Source organism: Nipponia nippon, unplaced genomic scaffold, assembly GCF_047370975.1.
Source record: "Nipponia nippon isolate SJK-2023a ecotype South Korea unplaced genomic scaffold, ASM4737097v1 scaffold_10, whole genome shotgun sequence".
Taxonomy (NCBI): Eukaryota; Metazoa; Chordata; class Aves; order Pelecaniformes; family Threskiornithidae; genus Nipponia; species Nipponia nippon.
The window spans coordinates 34,492,194-34,515,502 of record NW_028262291.1 but is presented as its reverse complement, the minus strand read 5'-3'; the positions used below and the strand labels follow the sequence as shown (position 1 = coordinate 34,515,502).

At 38.4% G+C, this 23,309-nt stretch overlaps 2 protein-coding genes across 4 annotated transcripts in view; one reads left to right on the top strand and one right to left on the bottom strand.

The window, feature by feature from the left end:
- PALS1 (protein associated with LIN7 1, MAGUK p55 family member) overlaps positions 1 to 11,786 on the top strand; it is a 59,091-nt gene extending 47,305 nt beyond the window's left edge. For all 3 annotated transcript variants that reach the window (XM_087746546.1, XM_087746547.1, XM_087746545.1), the window contains 8 exons: positions 233 to 310; positions 1,223 to 1,406; positions 2,502 to 2,573; positions 3,031 to 3,102; positions 3,844 to 4,011; positions 4,790 to 4,992; positions 6,394 to 6,504; positions 8,631 to 11,786. In XM_087746546.1, coding sequence (XP_087602672.1) covers positions 233 to 310; positions 1,223 to 1,406; positions 2,502 to 2,573; positions 3,031 to 3,102; positions 3,844 to 4,011; positions 4,790 to 4,992; positions 6,394 to 6,504; positions 8,631 to 8,807 — 1,065 coding nt within the window. In that variant the 3' untranslated portion in view covers positions 8,808 to 11,786. The remainder of the gene's footprint in view (positions 1 to 232; positions 311 to 1,222; positions 1,407 to 2,501; positions 2,574 to 3,030; positions 3,103 to 3,843; positions 4,012 to 4,789; positions 4,993 to 6,393; positions 6,505 to 8,630) is intronic.
- An 870-nt stretch (positions 11,787 to 12,656) lies between these two features.
- Positions 12,657 to 23,273, bottom strand: ATP6V1D (ATPase H+ transporting V1 subunit D). The gene is made up of 9 exons (XM_087746552.1): positions 23,097 to 23,273; positions 20,173 to 20,290; positions 18,917 to 18,996; positions 17,446 to 17,513; positions 16,676 to 16,720; positions 16,109 to 16,212; positions 15,611 to 15,677; positions 14,069 to 14,147; positions 12,657 to 13,433 (listed from the first exon to the last, which is right to left on the bottom strand). Exons 1-9 carry the CDS (start codon positions 23,135 to 23,137, stop codon positions 13,292 to 13,294), a joined length of 744 nt encoding a protein of 247 aa, XP_087602678.1. The 5' UTR covers positions 23,138 to 23,273; the 3' UTR covers positions 12,657 to 13,291.
- Between the last annotated feature and the right edge of the window lie 36 nt (positions 23,274 to 23,309).

The window sequence follows — 23,309 nt, the reverse complement described above, 5'->3', positions numbered from 1 at the left end:
CTAGGCTTTTAAAATTTGAATATTAACATTTGGCTTTCTAGCCTGTCACTGAATCACTGCATCTGTATCTGTACTGTATCTTTGAAACCAGTTAAGAGGTAGATGATGTGCTGTTAGGAACTGCCTTTTATGGAAATTTTTTAAGCATTTTCTGAAATATGTTGTTTATTAAAATTCTCAACCTTAAGCCATATCTTGATACTGTATATGAAGAGTCTATTTTTCATCTCAGGCTGACATGCATGGAACTCTGACCTTTGTATTGATTCCCAGTCAGCAGAGCAAGCCACCTCCTGCAAAGGAGACAGTTGTAAGTAGCTCTACAACAGTTCTTGATCGTGGTGATACATACCTTGTTTTTTCCAGTAATGTGTAGAAGGTTCTTCTGTAGGTCATTTACATTATGGAACAAAACCAAAACTTAATTGTTTAAATTGGTTTAGTTGTTACCAGACTAACACCTGAATTAACTGTTGAAAATTATTTACAGTGTTAAGCTGAAACTCTTAGTATGATTTTAACTCAGTTTCTAAAATAGTAAGAAATTATAAAAGTAGAACTGCCTGTGCTTTTGAAATTCTCAATTTCTCTATTTTTATATATATATATGTATATGTATAAATTGGATTGGTAGAACTTGCAAATATGGTTTGGGAGGAAAATTTTGTATACTGGAAACTTCCTTCGTTATCTTCTTAGCTAACATACTTTTCTTGAGACAGCTTTAACAGTTTGAAGAAAGAATGCATAGATTTATATCGGCCAAACAAAAACGTTAATGGTTGGTGACAAAGTAAAATATTTTACAAGTGAAACTTTGCCTAAAGCCCAGCAAATGGGTTTCAATCTGTGTATTTATTAGGTATTTTAAACAAATCAGAATATCTCTGATACATTTTGAATGCAAAGAACTTAAATCAGTAGCTCAGGGAGTTTCCCCTACTAAAATGGTGACGAAATTGCATAGACTTAAGAATTAACAAGAGTTAAATTCAGGCCTTCATCTCCAACCTAGCACAACTGTGTCTTTTCCATTGCTAAGCTAGATTAATGATTCCATTCCAGTATCTCCTGTATGCCCCAGATAAAGTTTCCGTTTTATAGGATCTTGGTGGTTTTATGTATCAGAGCTCCACTGCAGTCACAGAAGATGGGGTGTAATTCTTCAGAAGTCACAGGTTGGTTTTTTTTTTCCTCTGTTTTTACATTTGATCTTCCACAGATACATGTGAAAGCGCATTTTGACTATGATCCTTCTGATGACCCTTACGTCCCCTGCCGAGAGTTGGGCCTGTCTTTTCAAAAAGGAGATATACTCCATGTGATCAGCCAAGAAGATCCAAACTGGTGGCAGGCTTACAGAGATGGAGATGAAGATAATCAGCCATTGGCAGGCCTTATCCCTGGTAAATAAAGCTCTAGAAAAATCTTGACAGCCAGTTGTTCCCATAGCCATAGGGGCAATATTCTGCTTTTCAAAGACTCATATACCCTTAAATATCCATTGCCTTAAATATCTGTGGCTTTGAATCTTTTGCAACAGAGCCTACTGTTGGTTATGTAATTCACTTAAAAGGTTGACCTTTAAAGGCATCTCCATGTATAGATGTTAAATGCAGAGTAAAGCTACCGCTTCCACTGCAGTTCACCTTTAGCTGCTCTCCTCTTCCTTTATTCCTCTGCCTTGGAGACTCTGTGGATTCAGAGTTCCCTCTGCTGGCTATGGCAGAAACGTGGGACTTCAGCCTGCTTGTTCTCTGGAGATGAGAGCAGCTGTTAGGTTTCTTACTATATCAAGTAGTATACTTGAAAAATATATCTTTTTTTTTCATGGTAACTCTTCTGCATGTTTTCTCTTAGCAAAGAGCTTCAGTTACTTGTAACAGTCATGATTCCTTTCTAACTGTTGGGGCCCTTTGAGTAACAGGGTTTTCCAACATTGAAGTCGGTATATAATTTTTGCATTGAAATATGTACTGCGCTCTAGTCCATTAAACACAGTGAACTGTTAAACACAGTGAACAAAAGACTTTTCAAATTCCATGGAATATCACACTGTTACTTTATGACACTTGAGTAAGTTGAGAGGAACACTGATTTAAATATAGGCTAATGTTTTTCAAGCTGAAGTTCAAAAGATTTAGTATAAATAGAACATGTTTAACATACAAAAATAATTAGAAAACCGTATCATCATAGTGGGGAAATGTAGTCCTTCCGGTAGTTTCAATTTTCCAGGCAAAACTGTCCAGAGTAGTACAAATGCTCTGCAAGTCTATCTTGATGAATATATTTTCGAAGCAATAAACAAGCTTTGCAGCAATTTTAGTTTCTCTTTTTAAATTTTCTCTTTTTAAATTTCTCTTATCTGTCATATTTTAATAGAACCTTCAGAGATGTAAAAGCTTAGGAAAAAGTAAAATGAATAAGTCATTACAAAAAAAGTATGGAAATGGTTTCTAAGTGTTAACTGCTTTTGTACTTTTTTTAAATGCATTAAGGAAAAAGTTTTCAGCAACAAAGAGAAGCAATGAAGCAAACCATAGAAGAAGACAAGGAGCCAGAAAAATCAGGTTGGATATATGCTTTCCAAGGGGGAAAAAAAAAAAAAAATCTAACTGTTAGAGGTGATATCTGGAACCTTGTCATTGCAGAGTTGTAGAAAATTCTTCCCTTTTTTTGTAATACAAGTGGGATGATTCTTTGAAATTCTTCATGTAAATAGAGGTCTGAATTTATCACTTTGTTGTATAAATCACATGGTTTTTTCATAACTATGTGCAATGTAATTAGGATGATGTAGGGGAATTTGGAAAGCCCCTTTTTTCTTAAAGAATTTTATCTGCCATGACTCAGTTGAAGTCCTTGGCATGCAATGTTTGCTTAACATACCAAACCATTGTAATGAACTGAAGAATATTACGCTTTTTCAAAACTGCAGACTAAATTCTCCACTTTAAAGATCCAGATAGTGCATGGGATAGGAAGCCTTTTCCCCTATTTGATTGTGGTTATTTTTATTTTGGTTAGGAAAACTCTGGTGCGCAAAGAAAAACAAAAAGAAACGGAAAAAGGTTTTATACAACGCAAATAAAAATGATGGTAAGCAACATCTTTTGCGCAGTATGTGCACTTACAAGCAACTATAAAAGATTCTACAAATAGCCTGGTGAAAAGAATGCTGAAATTCAGGATATGATGTTAGAAATACTGCCTGATGATGGTTCTGTTTGGGAGCAGTAGTATGGTTTGTAATAGCATTTAGTGAAAGATGTAAAAGAGGTGGCAGAGTTTGTAGGGTCATTTAGTGTCTTTAATGAAGACCAAATGATAGGGGTAAAAAACCAGATACCTTTTTAGGTATGGAAGCACTCATAATTTTACAATGATGAACCAATTTATTATGGTTTTGTAATATCATCTCACTCTGCATAATTAAGTTCAGTAAATGGAAACTTTCCCCACAGAGAGTTCGTATGCTATTTATACTATATTCTTACAAAAGTACTTTGGGATTGGGATGATGATTTTTGTTGTTGTTGGGCATAAAGTGTTATTCTTGTACTAGAAACTTGTTCCTTGGCAAGAAAGTTGTTTCCTGAGTTTATACTACTACTTATATCAGTAGTAAGTGGAAACACATTTTCTTTCTCCAGAAAAGGGGGGGGGAAGCCTCATCTTACTGGGTAAGTGGTGGTCTTTGGGGTTCTGTTGCTTTGGTGACTTGCAGTTAGATGCTGGGCACAGAGTCAGGAGCTGCCTGAAACTTGATACTGCACGACAGGCAATACATGGAATTCGCGGTAAAGTATGTTGTGACTATTTTATTCTTTCTCTCTCGAGATTATGACAATGAGGAAATTTTGACCTATGAGGAAATGTCACTGTATCATCAGCCAGCAAATAGGAAACGGCCTATTGTTCTGATCGGTCCACAGAACTGTGGCCAAAATGAATTGCGGCAGCGACTTATGAATAACGAAGTGGATCGCTTTGCCTCTGCAGTTCCCCGTAAGTTGGACGGGCAGATACCGTTGCTTATTCTAAACATTGTCTGCAAACAAATCCTCTTGTGTTGAAAATAGCAATTAGGAGTTTGGGGGTTTTGAGCTGGATATAGTCAGCTCTTGGATAGAGGACAAACAAAGTTACATCTTGTGTGGCAAAAAGTAGCTTTAGTAAGTCACTGCAAATCCAGTGTCCCAACACAGTGTTACAGAGGCATTGTAAGACATGCATATATATCAGTTTGAATAAAATTGGAGTGAGTTACAGAAGTTTAGAAAGTTTTCTAGTTACCAAGAAACTGGTACATCAGTCAAAGAATTTTTAACCTACATATCATGCACCTGCATAAATTTAAATTTAGGTGGCTTTAGTGCCTTCCCAAACCACTTATATTTCAGTGAATTTTATATTTTTGATGTCTAATGTACCCTAAATTAGGTTTACAAACACCTTAACAATATAACTTGTTATAAACAGCTAATAGCTGTTTTCACATACAGAATGCAGCTGCACAGGTAAAACTATTCCTTTCCTTGTTGACTTTTTTTTTTCCCTCTAAATAATGTAAACAAGAGCTCTAAATGTAGGTTCAGCCTTTGGCAACTTAATCTGTCCAGGGATATTTATTGTGGAAAATAAAATACTTGCATTTCTTGGATATTTCAAATGCTTTTTTTTGCTTGGTTAGCAATGCCTCTCCTAAGAGAAATACATATTTCTCCTCTTCAGTTCTACAGGTTTATCACTGTCTCGATTTCTTTATTGTTGCTCTTGTTTGTAGATACTACTCGGAGCAGGCGAGAGACTGAAGTAGCTGGCAGGGATTACCATTTCATTTCCCGACAGGCATTTGAGAGTGATATAGCTGCAGGGAAGTTCATTGAATATGGAGAGTTTGAAAAGAACCTCTATGGTACTAGCATAGACTCCGTGCGGCAAGTAATCAACTCTGGCAAGATATGCCTTTTAAATCTTCATACCCAGGTATGGCAAAGCTGTTGCCTGTCATATTTTAATTGTAGAAGCTACTGTGAAAATCTGAAGAGCTGTGTTTGGTTTATATAAAATGAGTGTGTTTTCAAGGTCCATTTTTATGTTTATTCCAAGTTTTTCTTTCAGTGGTGTTCAGTTAACACTATTTAGTGTGTTATGCATACAGCCTTCTTGTTCCTTGTTTGGAAATACACACATCTTCTTTATCTGTGCTAAAGGTAATAGGGGCCTTGGTTTCCAGATACTTGGAACTGGTGAGAACTATCTGAATTGAAAAATTAATTAAAATAAGATTTGTCTCTCAGTCTTCTTATTACTTTGTGAGGTCTGAGGTTTTTGAAGATTGAGAGGAAGTTGTTTGTGATTATTATACTTGGAAGCTGCATTTTGGGAATGTTTATGCAGTTCCATAACAGACAGGCTTAAAGTACATCACATCAACAATATTGAGAAGCTCTTTAGTTATGACCTTTTGATTATGGAGAAAGAAGAGACAAACTATGCATACAGACCCCAACTTGGAAATTTAGTCAAATGTGGGAAGAGGCAGAGTCCTGGAACACAGCCCATTTCTAATACATACGATGTGTGAGGTCTACTGCTGTTACAGATGCTGCAAAAGAAGCCCTAAAAGTGAGGCACACCAGTAAAGTCTGGTAGTATTGAAGCTATAATTAGCCATCACCGGTTGGGACCATGTGATACTTTTCTAGAACAGCCGATCAGTATCGCAAAGCATGTAGTAAGTTGAAAATTCATGACACTGAAAATTGATCTAATTCTGTGGCTATAAAAATATATCTTAGAGACAAGTTGTCTGTTCTGAGACACACAGAAGGAACCTTTTGGAAAAATCAAACTACAATTTGGTTCTTTTTATTTCCCGTCTTTTAATATAAATGTAACCTGCCAAAAAAAAAAAAATGCTAAGCATACAGTAGTAGTGCATCTGATACCTTGTATTTTAAATTTCAAAACAGAAAAGGCTAAACTGTAGTATTCAAAGTAAACTGTAGTGTTTAAAGACATTCCTTTCTGTTAAAAGCTGATACCATTCCTTAGCTTTGTAAGGAAACTTACTTCAATGTAGATGACTTTCTTGCTTTTGGATACCAAAAAGACATGTTCCTTCAGTTTAGTTATGAAGAATATTTTTGAACAAAAGTAAATGTTTGGGTTCCATGAAGCTGAAAAATGTTGGAATATCAATTTTGTAGGAAATGGTGACTGAATTCGTGAGTGGTGATCATAATACTGTTATGGTTAATATATTGTACAATTATCATTGTGTTTGAAGAGTAGTTTATCAATTATAGCATATAAATAATGCATTATTAAACACCCCTTTCATGTGTGGAACTGTTAAATATTTAATAAATCCTCTTTCTGCAGTCACTGAAGACACTCCGTAATTCTGACTTGAAGCCATATATTATATTTGTTGCACCACCTTCACAAGAGAGATTACGTGCTTTATTGGCCAAAGAAGGGAAAAATCCAAAGGTAATGTGTCTAAAACTACTTCTGAAACCATGTTGCTTTTTATTTACAGACCTGGAATGCTTTTGGTAAACAAATTCATATACTCTTTGTTTGGAATTGGGAGATGGTGCAGTTGAGATCTGTGTGCTCCAGGTTAGTAGGCAGACCATACTAAGGGAAGGGCTCAGGATGCTTTCGCCTAACAAAATGTGAGAGGTATGAGGCAAGAGAATCCACGGCTAATTTAATAATCCCGGGGCACAATGTCTCAGTTGTGGTCCCTGCACTTGGGTACAAAAATATGACCCTTTTTTTCAAAACTATGGAAAACCCAACTTTGTCTTCAAGTAAACCCGAGAGTAATTCTAGGGAGCAAATAATTATTGTTTTTCTTTTGAGAACTTATCTGGCTTTGGAAAAGCATTTATTTGAAAATGTATTCCAAAACTCTTCAGATGAAAGCTATTTTAATCTTGATCCTGTAGGATCACTTTTCATGTTTCAGCCAGTCATGTCAAGATCTCAGCTTATCCAGTTCAGATCACTTAGTTAATGAGAAGTTAGTCCTGCAGAATGGAATTGAAACCCATAGATTAAACCAGGTTGTCTGAAAGCTCAGAAAAGGTCCTTATCAGCTTATGAGATACCAAGTGCTTATTGCTAGGAAAATGAAATATGTTGATCTTCAGCTTTTAAACTGAAATCTACCCTACCGTGGTTGGTGAGAGCACTTTGCCATCCTAGTATCTTCAAAGTACTAATTGAACATAATGCAGTTCATACTGAGAAAGAACAGTCTTCCCAGCATAACTCAGAGGGACTCCTGATACGGCTGTTGGTCAAGAAGCATACCTCACTGTGTCGTTTTGCTCTCCTTGTTTAATGCAAGGCTGATGTATTGCCTGGATGTAAGATCTAAAAGATCTAAAAGTCCATTAAAGTCCAAATCTTAAGAGAGGGGGATTTTTTTTCCTTTTTTTTTTTTATTTGCCCAAGTCAAATATAATCATAGTCTTTAAATGGGCATGTTGCCTCCTTCATGGTTATGCAACGAATGACACTTTATTTTACATAAGATGAAGTATTTATGTATGTCCTGGGTGGTTTTTTTATTGCCGTAATCAAGGAATCCATTTGCAATAAAAATTAGTACACTGTTATTGGTGTTAAACTATGCCTGTTTTCTTTCTGATTAATTGTATTGGAGTTGTATTTATTTCAGTTGGGTAAAAGCTACTGTGTTAAATCCCTTCCCTGATAAACAAAAGGGTATTTCTTGCCTGTATGTGGCTTTGATTATCTTAAGTGTATATAATGCCTAGAAAAAAAAAAACCTTGAAGGCCTGAAGTCCCTTTTGAATATATCCTCTTTAGAAAATTATCTCAAAAATTATAACTGTATATTCCTTTATATAATACAAAGATAAGCTGCAGAAGAGAAAAACACGCTTTTAGAATCCAAGTGTAAAAAAATTCTGAAGGAAACCAAACCATTTCTACTTCTCCCTTTGCATCATTTATCTACATCTGCAATATTCTTGCTTTTGACATACTCCCTTCCAGCTCCCGAATCGTGTTTTCCATTTTTCTGCAATGTCGTTTACCTGATGCTATGGTGATGCGATAGACTTACATGTATAGCTCTCACTGTGGTTCTCAGTGCTGTTTATTGGCGAAAATATTTCAATGATAGCTGTTGCCTTTGGCTGTTTGGTGTTTGTTCAGAGGAATGTTGTCTTGTTCTACACCGTTCAAACTTATTCTCACGCTATCTCTGCCATCTCCAGTCTTTTTCAGAAGGGTAATCGGTCTAGCAACCTAACTTATTTTTCAGAAACATGATTTAAGAGCCTCAGTAAGATGAATGTCATAAAATGAGCAGTTAGATCATCTTCGTTTACTTCAGTCTGGGACAGTTATTTTCTGATTGGCCACTTATGGCCAATCAGAAAGGATTGTCTTGAGTGCCCTTAGCTTTCAAATACGTATCGTGGTTCAATGTTATTGTAAACTTTTCAGTAGCTGGTAGCAATGCCATGAAAATCTGTGTAAAAGACTTTTCTGAGTTGAGTTGTTACCTTTCCCTAATCTGTTGTTATGGGGGAGAGGCTTACACGCGTACACTAATTCTCTGGTTTTGATTGCAGCCGGAAGAGCTGAGAGAAATCATAGAGAAGACGAGGGAGATGGAACAGAACAATGGCCACTACTTCGATACAGCAATTGTGAATTCTGATCTTGATAAGGCGTATCAAGAGTTACTTCGGTTAATAAACAAACTTGACACAGAACCTCAGTGGGTGCCCTCTACCTGGCTACGATGAGACCGCAATTCCAAGGGACAAATGGACTTCAGCCTAGTAATCTTTCCAAGGGGATCGTGTGTAGGTCTGCCCAATTCTAGTATAAATGCGTGCGAGCTCTAGACCTCAGTGGCTGCATCCTTTGCCAGTGAAATTGCGTATTATTGAAAAAATACGCTAATCAGCTTGTGAGCCAATTTAACTGATCTGAAGATTGTCCAAATTTTCTTTCTCTGTGGTCTAGAAATTGAGACCTTGTCCGTACTAAATTCTAAAGCTTTAGATAGATTTTTCTAGCAACTACTTTTATACATAAATCCACCTTTTTTTACGTAGAATCACCCTTATGAAATCAGAGATTTTAAGTGTGTGTGTGTATATATAGTCCATGCTGTCACATAGTTATAAATATGAATGTTATTTAACACTTAACTTAATGACTTTGTGGGACATGATGGTAGTTCAGGAGCATAATTCTACAGATCATTGGGCAGAGAAATAATCTACACATGAAAAACATTAATATTAATGAGAAATCTCTCCTGTTCAAAAAATACACAGAATGAAGATGCCGCTCTGGTCTGGAGCTGCCCTGTGAGGCTTGAGTTAATGTTTTATTTCTCAAACATTCCACTTTCTAATAGCACTGTAATTGGAAAATGTGTATAATGTAAATATTTCAATCCTTGTGTCTTTTTAGTCAGACTTTTTAAATCAGATTTGACTGCACATTAATTTTAGGTCCAATCAAAGATGAATATTATATTGATCTTTTAGATGTGATATTTTTATGGAATTTTCTTTAAAACATATTGACTGATTGGAGCCGCTGTTTTCCACAGATCTGTAGAGATATTTAGAAAGGCAGAGGTTATATTTTTGTGAAAAATATATAGTTATAAGACATGCTGCTTAAAAGTCAGCTTAAGTTCTCATGTTTTATAACGGAATACTGACTAAAATAGACTGATGTGCTGAACATTGGAAGATAGTGGGGTTTTTTAATCTCTGCAAATGGTTCATCTTGTGGCTGTTGGTCTAATGGATAACTAACTGGAATTAAAATAGCTGAATGTAGCTACTGTGTTATAAATGAGTATTGTAATTCACTAGCCAACACATTGTCCTGCATTTGCTCAGTACTGCAGTGAAAGTATGCGTACAACACTGGTAACTGACTGAGAAGTCACAAGAAAGGGGAATATTTCTAATGGTTAAAACAAACAAAAAACTTGAAACAAGTGAACAAAAGGCAAAGTCTATATCCTAGCGTGTTCTGCAAAGCAGATCAGAGTATCTCCACGTCCTCAAATGATTCTGAGCTGTGAAGGTTTAACTACTAAGGCTATGCATCTGCAGTAGGGCTGTTCTATCGCTGAAGCTAACTGAATAATGGTATCTTGGCTGTTTTGGTTTTGGGTAGCACAAAGAACCTTGACTGTGAATCTCTCTTAATGTTAGCCATAGTGTTTCTTTGTTCCCACAGGTAAAACACTGGAGTTCCGTCAATGTGTAGTTCACTCCTGTCTAATGTTGAAGGATGAAAAAGTAGTTGGTTTTTTCCATTCTGTCTTGCATATAGTCGTTCTTCAAATGTTAATGGAACAAATTCACACCCATAGTTAAATAGAGAGCTCAAAGTATACAGCAGATATAAAGAAATTGTCAGATAACTATCCTAGTTACTGAACTAACATTCAGTACATTTTTTGTATGGAGAAATGGAAGTATAGAGTGCATTTCTGTCTTGTTAGAAAGCAAAATTATTTGCTGGTTTAATTAGTATTTAGGGCTGAAAAGCAATTAAGCAATTAGTGGGGATAAGTAATGACCCTTCAGAAAGAAAAGGGGTTGGAAACTTTAATATCTTTAGTTCAATTCAGTGTTAGAAATAATAATGTGCTAGCTGTTGGCCTAAGGGCTGGATACTCAAAATAATTGCTTTTTGCCTCACATTGCAGGCACGTTCTCAGTTTAATCTATAGTTTATGACAATTACAATGTTCAGGTATATTGGATAGTCAGTGTTTCATAGATGACAAAATATGTATCAATTCTACCCTTTTTTTTTAAGAAAGGTGATTGTAGATTAATTAGGCATTTTGGTATTGACTGTTTCACAGTTGGACAAGAAGGTGGAAAGCAGTAAAATGCATTCGTTGAGGGTAACCTAGCTCAGCTACATAGGTACTGTCCACATCCTCGCAGTCAGAATCGGCTCAAGACGGTTGCTGAACCCCCTTAGGTATTCAGTGTTCACAGGCAGTGTCAGTCACAGTAAATCATGCCATTAATGTATTTGACTAATGTTTGTCTCCCCAGTTTTTCTGCAGTGGTGTACAGAAGCTGTTTTTATACAAATAAGCTTTTGAATGTAGACTTAAAGAATGTTGCTTGAAGTTCAGCTCTACTCTCTTAATTCCCAAGGCACAAAGTACTCGCTGGCATCCATGTAGGGAGGTGCCATGGTAGTTTATAACCAATGTTAGCTTTGTCTCCTGCTGAAATGAAAGGCTTGAGCAGCACTGAGAAATGTACCTGGCTGTCCATCTGCTGCCAGTTTGGACCTGGAACTACCTTGTCTAAGAAATTATTCTGCCACCTTTAATGAAGAATGTGTATTAATTCCCTTGAGAGTACAAGAGATTATGCAAACTTCAGTGGTGAAACTCTTCATCCTTATCCCAGGCTTTGTAGCGAGCTGTAACAGACTGAAATGAGGGTATCTGCATTTTTACCAGTCCAGATTTAATTAAAAATAAATATTAGCTGAATTGCATAAAAGAATTTTTGAATGTAATTATATGTGACTTTTTAAAATATAAGATAGGGGGGTTTCATGCCTTAAATAAGGTAACTTCACTGAGACCTGTGTGGTTAGCCCCACATTGTACTTTTATACATGTATCTGCACTCTGTATTTTGAGACATCATGAACTGCACACTAATGTAAAAATGTAAAATATTTCTAGATTTAAAGTAAATCACTGTACAATTTTACTTCTTGTAGTGGATCTTGGGAGTCTTCTTTCTGCAATTTTGCTGAATGTGTGAAAGATGCTGTGATCCATCAGTGCCCTAGAGGACATTCTCTGTTCCTTCTGACACCATGTGTCCAGTGGGAGAGGTAACAACACGTCCTCGGATCTACAGTTTCTCTCTTTCAAGCTGGACATGCATCTTACAACAGAGTACGGACTTATTATTCAGCTGTGCTGCCTTCAGCTTCAAAAGAGAAAAGACGTGGCCTTGTGCTTCATACAATTATAAAATTACTTTTTAAAGGTGTTAGTAGAAATTCACTTCCTTGCGCTTACCCTGCATCTGCAGTTAAGTGCTGGGTCATGTTTAAAACCAAGATGCTTACCTTGAAGAGCCTAGTGGTGCTAGAGACAGTGTACTAGTATTACTACTATGGCATGTGTTCAGTTTGCCAGTAGCAAACCAATGTCTTTATGAAAACAGCCTTTCAAACTGAGTAGCATTCAGTGACAGCCTGCTTATCAGCCATTCTCCCAGACTCCCCTAATCAGCAAAGGATGCGAAGAATCACAGCAAGGATGGACTAATGTACATTCAACCCTGCTTTGCTTGCCAGCCTACTGGTTGCAATGAAGATTGGGAGCAACATGTAGCTGGATAGTTGAGAAGAGTTTCTATGTGTTTGTGTCAGGAGGGAGCCACTTCTCCTTGGTTACTTATCTAAAGCGGTAAAGGTCAAGTGAATGTGGGCACAGGCTGAAGAGAGATGTGCCCAGCGCGGATTCCAAGTTGGGGGCAGGGGATGAAGCGAAGGTTTTTATTTTGAAATCAACATGACAAGCTTTTAAGACCACCATCTTCTAGCAACTTGAGCCAGACACCAGATACTTAACGCTTCAAAATTTTTACTTGTTTCTAGCACAGACAGTACACAAGTTGGCAGAACCTCTAATGAAAACTGTAGATGTTTGAGGCCAATGGTAACAATCGTGCAACAAAAATAAATCACAGAAGACTGCGGATTTCATCAACAGGTTAGAAAACTAGAGTTGCCTTTCCTGACATTTGAGTTCAGCTGTGCGAAGACCTGCTTTAGGCAACTTGAATGTTAATACTTCAGCAGTAAAGAACATTACATGCATCTCCCTCCCTAAATAATATTTTCCTCTGCTTGGACTAGGAAGGGGAGCAATTAAAGACTAGGCAAATCCAGAGCCATCCTGCAAAAACCACAGCTATGGACAGTCCTTCCTACTAAGTGAAGAAACAGGCTGAACATGCAATAGAAGGCTTTCCTGATAGTAAAGCACCTGACTCATCTCTCCTTTTCCTCCTATGCTGCAGTCAAGTTCCTAGGTTTCTAATCTCCCAGAAGAAATCCACAATCCATTCAACTCAAGACTTACTTACACACCAACTGAGAAGCCACATAAGTATCATTGAGGCAATATGTCCTGAATTATATTGCAAATGGATGTTCTGTATTCTGGGTCCCCTGCTCCATATACAACAACTGTGCTGGGTTACTCAAAGAGAAGGTCTTCATCCTTCTCTTCTGCTAAGAGATTGGCTGGTTCATGTTCCCCACCAGCAGCCCTCCTCAGCTCCCGTTCTTTCTCAGATTTTTCTTTCAATACTTTTTTCTTTTCCTGGATCTTCTTTAACCTGTGAAGAGAAATGTGGTTTATCCGTGAAACAAATATGTTTTCATAAAACAGGCTAGCAGCCAAGATGCCATACAACTTGGATACGATAAAGCTGCCTGGAGAAGTTTCCCAGAAAATGAAAACTGTAACAAATGGCAAAAGGCTTTTATTGCTAGCTGCTGCCATTGAAAAACTTCATCTCTGCAGATTAACTCATTTCTTCATCCAAACTATAAATTATATTCTTGACCTTAAACACTGTATTATACTACTCTGCTTGTCTTTAATGAAGGTAATTCTCCTTTAATTCATTTCAGGTTTGACATTTTTGCTTCAGGTAGCCCAGAACACTGACCTCTATGGCAGAAATGTCCTTAAAGCAGAACACCTCAGTGTACCGTATCCCGTCATTCCCTCTGGATGAATGATAATGACAGCTATGTACAACCTAGTGGTAGGGATTCATTTGTAACTTTCAGACAAGTAATTGCATATCTCCAGGCGCCCACCTCTGGAAACTCAATGTGCAGTAAGAACCAGGTCATGCTTAACAGTGTTTGCTGCCAGATATGGTGAATAGTTACCGTAAGTCCCTTCTGAGGAATGGTCTATTTGAGAAAAAGAGATAAGTCTAGTCTTGTTTTAGATATCTACCTGTAGAATTCCTCTCGTTCTCGTTCATCCAATTCTGTGATGATGTAGGAAAGAGTACGCTCAATCCTGGGAATAATCACTAAAAAAATAGAAATAAGGAAGTTGAACCACTGTTACATTAGCCAGGAAGTTATCTAATGCAGTGCACAGATGGTTGTTTAAAGTCAATCCAGTAATTCTTTTGGCTAGGGGAAATTTACGTCTTTCATGGAAGGTTCTCTCTTTCATTATGGACAAGTACACAAAATTGTTTTCTTCAGTAAGTCCAGGACTAAACTAGGACTCTGAACATCACAGAATCTCCCATAGCACGTTCTTTTGAAAGATGCAATGGAATCGGTAAGCACTGATTCCTGATTATTTGTTAAGGTCCTTCTTCCCCATGGAAGTGGTTAAAAAAATCCTGCAAGAGGTGGGCAAGATTTGAATTAAAACTATGTTCTTCTATTACATTGTTTCAGAAACTTCTGTTCAATACAGCACTTCTACTCACAGAATTATGATCTTGGTTTGAAAAAGCCACCATGAAAACAAATATTCAAATATAACACAAGGGAAGCGATAAGACATTAAACAAAGCTTTAACACCCAACTGGGCAAGCTATGTGTCAGAATCACTTTTTGAAAAGAGAAAGCTGTTATCAGCACTACCAAAGTTATGTGGAAAGCTGCAGAGGAAACCTTTTCTACAGTCAAATTTGCAGAGTGATAAGCTACCGATAAGGCCTGCACGTTCAAAGGAACAAGTCTATGAAAAACAGTACTGAAAAGAATGGTTTAGAATCAGGTACTGAAATAAGTTATTGCGTACAGATAAAGATGATTAAATCCGAGCTATCAACAACTCAGGAACTTGAAATAATCAAAGCACCCTGGATACTGCAGCAATATTGTGCATAGGTAGTACTTAAGAAATTGCAAGAAACAAATTTACAAACAAGAACGTGAAGGATAAGGAATTCAGATGAAAGAAAAATACCAGAGTATTGACATTAGGACTGTTCCATTTCCTGTAACACAAACCTGAATAGGTTACCAAGATTTCTCTCTGGATGCTTACTCTGCGTTCCCATCCAAAACAAAAAAAAAAAAAACTCACCAGCTCTCCACTGGACACCACCATTACAGTTTTAAAAGCTATTATGCTAGCTGTGAGAACATCTTCACACATAGAAAGAAATATCCCTGTCTTTTGTTTCTAGTCAAGAGACTTGACCAAATAAGTCAAAGTCACTAGCAGAGACTCCAGAACGTGTTTGTGAAATCTTTGTTCTATAGGTTCTCAGTACAACTTCCTGATTAGTTTCCCACGTTTGCATATTCATTTATCTTTGTGTATGCCAGTCCATTCCACTGGGCTTTTAATTTTTGTTCTTACTTGCAATATGCTTCATTGCAATGCTTTCTGAAGAGTTCTTGAACTGGTTAGAGAAATCCTACTAACAAGAAAGCAGTCAAAAGAAGAGTGGTTTCCATGACCCTGCTCCTCATCTTGCATGGAGACAGAAAAATATTATGCGTACCAAATGGAAGAATACTCACCATGTTCAATTGCATTCACACGTCTGTTTGTTATTTTAATGGCTTCATCCAAAGTAACAAAGGATGTCTGATGGAATGGGATTAAATAATTAATACATAACAAGACAAATTCAGCATTTCCATCAATTCTATACACCAAACCAAATAGCACTTGAAAGCCAAAGCCAAGCCTGTAATGCAGCTTTACAGACTACGTTCTTAATAGAAGCAGAATTTTTTCTACTAATGTCGGTAGCACGCTGAACACTGCACATTAGCAGTTATAGATACCAATTCCCCAAAGAAAGTTTCTTCTTAGCATTAAGGAATAAGGACTTCTTTGAAGCGGTAATAGAACTCTGTTTTATGGCTGGAAAAGGTTTGAAACTTTGTACAGCACTGGGACTAAAGGAGTATAGTACAGCTCAAAGTATTAAGCTACAATCACTGAGACTACGTTACTTTCATTTCAGAACAGTGAGAAACCAACGATCCCCTTCTTTCTTTCCTCCCACCAACCTGCAAGGAGGCCAGTTCCACAAGCAGCTCCACAGCTTTGGCATAGTTCCTCTTCAGCTTAGCCAGCTGTTCTCCACCTCTGGCCAAGCCAGTCAGCTCATAGCCTGGGGAAAAAAAAAATCATCAAATCATATTTGTTGCTACTACGGTGTTTTCTTACTAGATAAAAATTAGTACTTGACAAACTACAGGGATACAGACAGCTCAGCAAGTGACAAGCTAAAGTCATTGCCCATTAACAAATTGTCTTTTTAGTGGTTTACATTACTACAGATTGTTCTTGTGCATGTCCACAGTAAGACCTACCAGTCTCAAAACCTGGTAATTCAAGACAAGCCTTCTCCTCATCTGCAAAGCTCACTTATTTAGGAAATTAAAATCCACTCTAGTCCCTAATAATCTCTCCATATCACAGGAACAGGACAAAGCATCATAGAGGAAGTAAGTACACCTATGCTTATGATGTAAACTGACTTATCAGCAAGATGTGACATGACAAGTATTTTTGTATTAGCATAGAATAGCTGTAAGTACAAGTAAGATAGAAAATACTTGTTTTGTACTTACTGTCCCCTCCTTCCTGGTAATGCTCAAAAACTGGCAAGGTTACACCTGACAAAAGTGAACAAGAATGTGTGTAAGAGACATAAAGATTAGGTTATATCATATAATTATATATAGTTATAGATTTATTAAGTACAACTTACTTTTACCCCATTTGCTTCTAATACATTATGTAAGCTCAGAAGCTTTGTTTCCAAAAATCTTTCTACATAGCTTGGAACCATTAAGTCATGCTGGTTCTGACATCTTGATATGGAACTTCAGAATTGTACTGAGATCACAGAGATCTAGACACATGAAAAATTCGGGGAAGTATTCTGGTTTGTTCAGTGTTCAGTTTTATTATGTTTCTGTTTAGTAATGTATTCCCTGTGCTTAAGGAATATTTTAAGCATTCAATCCTGATTTATCTTTCTTGTTTTCTTCATAGACAATTAGTGATGTTTAATTTCCTGAAACTTGTTTAGTTTTTGATACTTAATTTCCTGATCTATTTTTCAGTAAAGCTCTGTGGAAGTTATGCGTGTCCAAAGATCTAGAAATTTAACTGCAGTTTACGCACACTCATTTAATTTTATGAGAGGCAGATAACTACATATAAAAATTATATGCTGTATGTGAAAAAAACAGCAAATTACAAGTGTTCCTACTGTTAGATGAACAGGAGAAATAAAGAAGAGGAGACTGTGTTTGGATACATTCCTGTGTATTTCACAGTCTCCTCCCACAATTCCCTTAAGATTTGAAATACTCGTCGTCTGGAAAAGACTCACCTGCTACATTGTCTTTTTTAGCTCTGATCTTGACTTGAGCTTTGTTCACATTTTGGATCACGGTGGTACTGTAAGGAAGAAAACATACATCTTCATCAGGAAAGCTGAAGTGGTTCATTAAGTCATCATTATATACAAGATGAAGTAGTTATCAAATAGCTGTAAAGATTTGGAAATTGTCTTCAGCTCAGTTCACTGCAGAGACTTCGAAGCTAACACAGAAGCTTTGAAAGAAATAGGTTTCTAGCAATGTCTGGAAATGTAAAAGATGCAGAGTCTGTGAAATGTAACTTTAGAAATGTCTTAGACCAAGTATAGAAAGCACAGCTAAAAACTAGCCAGTTATCTGGCAAATTACTTTAAAATATTTTAATAACATTGAGTCTAATCATCCTGTGAGACTTTTTTCCCCAATAAAAGTGAAGGAATTTCAAAGCTTTAATGCAGGCCAAGGCCACAACATTTTATTCATTTGAATTTGCATGTGTTTGTTCTTTCAGAACATCTATGAGTTTGTTTACCCACTAACTCTATGATACTAACAAACTTAAGCTTGTACAACAACTCATCTTGAAGAATTCTAAAGTGTCTTAAGGTCTTCCAAGAACAGGTCACCAGAGCCAACTCTTCTATTCAAGTACAGTTTGCTTACAGCGTGGAATCTGACTATTGTTTATAGCTAAACACTGCGACTGGTTAGGACAGGAAACAGCACCATATCCAAATGAAAGGGCAAAAAGACTTTTCTCCAGCAGCACACAGATTACTACTCTGTCTGATCACTTACTTCTTCCCCATTAACTGGTAGTACCATCAGCTGAATCATTAATACTTCCCCAACTTTATTCCACAAGATCTACGCACATTTGAATGAATTACACAAACACCCTAGTTAGAACTGTAATTTATTAAAATACAACTTAAAAATATCCTACTGGAGGAAAAAGATTTGTTTCCCCTCTCACATACAGCCCTCACTAGCCCTAGTGAGACAAGAGGTCAATGAGACAGGAGGTTAGAACAATTAGTAAAATTTCTGTATGACTTATTGTGAGAAAACAACACACATTACATCTGACCCTCAAATTCACAAGAAAGATCAATATAATAAATAGTCCAATAGTCTGCTATAAATTCTTGTTTCCCTACATTTTAGATTCTAAGCTGCAAAAAGCAACACCTTCTCAAATCAAGGATTTGAACATAAAGTAAATTCTGTTAACCTTTCCACTTTGTTTAGCTTCCAATGGAGTATACATTTTCATCATGCAAATTATTTCTCTCCTGCAGTGATGTGTCCCACCTTTACCTAATGGAATTCAGTTCATCCTGTCCCACCTTGTCCACTGTCTTTTTTTTTCCTTTTTAAAGTGCATTTAAGATTTTTATTTTTTTTTCCAAAAGAGAAATCAACAAGTTGTTGATCGCTCTTTCCCATGCGCAGGATATCCACAAGATCAGCAATCCTCACCTGAAATCTCCTGCTGTAAACTTTGCCTCAGCAAGTGAAAAGGCAGCTTCTCTCATCACCTCACCCATCAGCATCTTAGTCTGTTTAAAGAAAAGAAAAAAAAAAAAGGCAGCAAATACAAGGCACATTATTACTCCTTTTCCAGGATAAATAACTAACAGCATAAAGAGAAGAATGAGAAATGTAAGAGAGTGAGAAAGTCCTGTATTTGTAGCTTACTCTCAAACTGCAAATTGTAATTCCCAGGTGACTGGCAAAAGAAGAAACATTTCAGCTGTTTCACTGACCCAGTGTAGAACTCACAGAAACGGCAAAAGACTTGTCTGTCTTCATAATCCTAAAATTCTACTACGTGGGGGTTAAATCACAACAATAAAGCGGCTTAGTAGGAAAACACTCTTACTTCATATTGTACTGAATACTATGAGACCGCTGAAGTTGTTTTTCAGCATACAGGTGCATGCGGCTTTGTGAAGCTGAACTCACCTCCTACTCCATTTTTTCCCAATTTTTACACATTTGAAGCCCTTGTAGCTAAAAAACATGCTATTGAGAACAAGCAAGAGCCTTTGTGTATTAGTCTATAGGAAACAAGATACAGAGTGCCAAGAGCTTGTCTACAAAGCACTACTGCTAACCACGGATATCATAGCAGCTGCAGCCAAAACAGTGCAACTAAAACCCATCTAGTATGGTAGAACTGAGCAAGCCACAGTAGGCTCTGCTGAGTATCTTAGATTTGTCATTCATGTTGCAAAGGAAGAAGCAGGACTTGGTGTTTCTTCGTAAAGGAACAAGTTCCATCTGGACAAAACTTGTGCTTTCCAGTCTACCTAGTCATGCAGGAAACATTATAGATCTGCAGTATCCTCTCAAGCCAGAAAAAGCAACAGAAATGGGGATATAGAACATGTTAAATCCACTCCTAAAGTATTTGGCAGCATCAGAGCAAATTCCCTGTAGTGTAGAAGAGATGATAGGAAACTTGGGACACAAAAGAAAGCAGAGCCTAGGACTGGCTGAAAAGAGGTGAAGAATATTAACTCTTACCAAATTTCTATATCATTGCAGCCAGAAAAAACATAATTCTGCTCATCTGTCCTCAGTAGCCTCACTCACAAAAAACAGGTTATCCACAAAGTTGTCCTACATTCCAGCCTACCTAATGAAGTTAGCAGAACAGGAATGCACAACTGACAGAACAGACAGATTTCAAATAAGGTGAGCCAAACAGAGGAAAATTCTAATTAACCTACCTCAATAATTTTCTTAAGGATCTGCCTGAATCGAAGTGTCAAAGCATCAGATTTTTTCTTCAAGAGGTTACGACCTGTTTGGGCTCCTTTCAAACGAGCCTTCATGATGGTCTGAGCCCTGTTAAACAGAGGAATAAATAAAAATGTCCTGCATCGTCCGAAGAGACTAGGAAAAAACTTACACAAAGTTTTCTGACATGGACATGACTGAAACTATGAAGCTACCAAGAAACACCAATGCAGTAAAACAGGATGGCCACTTCAGGATAGAATTTTATATTCCCATTTACATGGGAATTTATTATATTTATCTCCATCATTAATGAGAATTACAAAGTTATTATCTGTGAAGTCAAAGATCATGGAAAATTGACACGTCATTTTTCAGCACTTCCATAATAGGAAATAAGTTTTCATTTTTCTTGATGACTTATAAATTACCAGAAATGCAGCAGAAATCAAACTACCCCAAAAGCCCACCGCCAGTGTGACACTGGTACTGCTTTTAAGCGCTTTTACTGCTATGTCATCTTCTCAAAATCAGACAACACAGCAAATTCTTCATGTGATCATAACTGTTGTTGCTGTGTTCTGATTTCACAGAGCAACAAGATAAGCAGTCGTATATTCTGGTTTAAAGAAAGTCAGAAAGTACAATGATTCCATATCTTCATATGCTGCACGGGAGATTTACAAGCTATTGAAGACAATCAGAAGTAGCATCAGTTGAAAAGGGTTATTGGTAAGCTAGCTGTAGCATTGTATATCCTTTACTTCCAGTAGCACCCTTACAGGTTTCTCACACAGAATTAGGAACTGAAGAAGAATCCAAACCTTGCTTCCCTCTCTGCTGGGGAGCATATTGTAATTTCAAGAATCTTTTTGATTTAAGTTAACTAGAATAGCAGGAGCTACACTACAAAAACCGCAAGCCATGCTAACTTAAGCTACCACTTTGTACATGCAGCCACTACACACAAAGGTCAATACTCAAGTCAACTCTATGTGAAGAGAAGCCTTGCACATTTCCTCTCTGACCTTGGAAAAAGTAAGTATAATTATTAAGATTCTATGTACAGAGTGGAATCCATTACTTTCCACATCTACTGGCATGTGATGAGAATAGCTCCGTTAAAAGCTACCAAATACTTATAACTGAAAAGCACAAATACTTTCTGAACGTTTATGATTAAGAAAAAAAAACCAACAAAGTCAAAGAGTAAAAAGGCAGCTTTACTTTCGCAACAAGCAGGTCTCTGTCACTACCTTGAACTAACTTGTTTGCTCTGTTCACCACCTGCCAGAGACTGGCTGACCTTCTAGTTCAAGCAAGATTTCACAGGCTCTGAGAGCCCATTAAACAAAGTCTTGTTTACTGTCAAGGAGACTGAGCAGCTTCTGTAATTGACCATATCCAGCACAAAAGAGGCTCATACTAGCAAGCCACTTCATAAAGATAAAAAAGCAAAACAAAAAAAGCCCAAACCTGGTGAAGTTCTGTCCGTTAACAAAAAAAAACTGCAACTGTTGCAGAGGCAGGCCATCTTTATTTTCCCATCCTAACTTACATTCCTATCAAAACATCAGCCACATTATTGGTCTATCACCTCATTTGAAACAGGGCTTGTATATATTAAGCCTTTGTGCATCACCATCTTCTTGCCACAATGACATATCAGCCCACAAAACCAGATACCTTTTAAAAGTGATTCATGTGCCTCCTCTTTGGACATGTAAACTGAATGAAAAGAGCACTACTGAAGAGCAGGAGTGAGACCAGTGACTAAGTATATGCAATAATTTATTTCTGAACTAAGTTTCAAAACAGAACCTTTACCATGCAATGTATTAATCTTTCTATATAAGCTGTTATTTCATATGTCCTGGGCTCCTGTATGAGAATAATTATTACTTTACATTTGAGGTTTTCTGTCCTGCAAGGCACCTTTTTATAAAGACTACATCCAGGCACCAACCCCATTTTATGCAAGAAGATCTGAAACAGCCTTTCACCTTAGGGCAGAGTCTTTCAGTCCTGGGGGGTTCCAAAGAGAAACTGAACAGCATTATTAAAACAGCAATTTTATTAGTAGATCAGTTTCAATTGTTTGCATTCATTCCAATGTTGGCAACTTTCTAAGCCTCGTCAGGAGACATCTGATTTCATGACAAATAGTTTGCTGTCAGGATCTGGAAAATTACTTGACTGTCTATTGCACTTCATGCATTTTACTTCCTTATTCTTTTTTAACACTTTATGGCCACCCTCTTGTACAGCAGTATGGTCTGTTGAAAAGCGAAGCGAAGCTATGGTTCGATTTGTGCATTTTTTCTTATACATATATTCTACCAATTGCTCTTTTTAAAATCCAGGTTTGTGCAATTGCATGATTTTAAGTAGCCCCCACTGGAAGCCGCTGGGTTCTTGGTGCTGGGCCCTGCATGGCCGACAGAGCCCACGCTGAGCCTGAAAAGGGCAACCGAAGCGAAGATCTAACTGCAGCCTTCAGCTGCTCATCGAGGCGCTGTGCACGAGGCCCGGAGGCAGACCCCCCTCGCAGGCGCAGAGCACCGGGGGCAGCAGCCGACGCGCAACCAGCAAAACGACTTCCAGCGCCGGGGCCCAGACGGGAAGAGGAGCCCAGCGCGCCCCCGCCTCGGCGCCCCCCAGGGCTGCCCCGGGCGCGGCCCCCAGCCCCCGCCGCTCCCACCTCGGCGCCAACCCGCCCCCGCGGCCGCGCTCGGGGCACGAGCCAGGCCGGGCCGCCGCACCGGGCCCGCTCACCCCGCCGGGGCCGCGCGGGGGTGGCCCAGGAGCCGCTCGCCCCTCAGCCGGCGCGGCGGGGGCAGGGGCGGCGGCCGGCCCGCTGCGCCCCCTCAGCCCGCCCTCACGCCCGGCCCGGCCCGGCCCGGCCGACACTCACATCCGCGAGGGGAAGATCTCGATGCGGTCCTTGCCCGACATGGTGGCGGCGGGGGCTGGCGGGGCGGCGGGGCCCGCTCCGGCTGTCACCGCTGTCACCGCCGCCGCCCTCACGTGACGCGGCCCCGCCGTCCCCGCCCCCGCGCGAGGCGGTGCCCCGGCCGAGGGAGCACCCGGATGCCGGCGCGGCCCCGCCCCGCGAGTCCCCTGTGGT

Bases quoted from the DNA above. Each gene is read 5' to 3' on its own strand.
- ATP6V1D (XM_087746552.1), bottom strand. From the start codon at position 23,137: ATGTCGGGCAAGGACCGCATCGAGATCTTCCCCTCGCGGAT. The intron at 18,997-20,172 runs GTAGGTTAATTA...TTCTTTAAACAG, and splicing joins TCCTTAAGAAAATTATTGAG to ACTAAGATGCTGATGGGTGA. The intron at 16,721-17,445 runs GTGAGTCTTTTC...CACTTTTGTCAG, and splicing joins TAAAAAAGACAATGTAGCAG to GTGTAACCTTGCCAGTTTTT.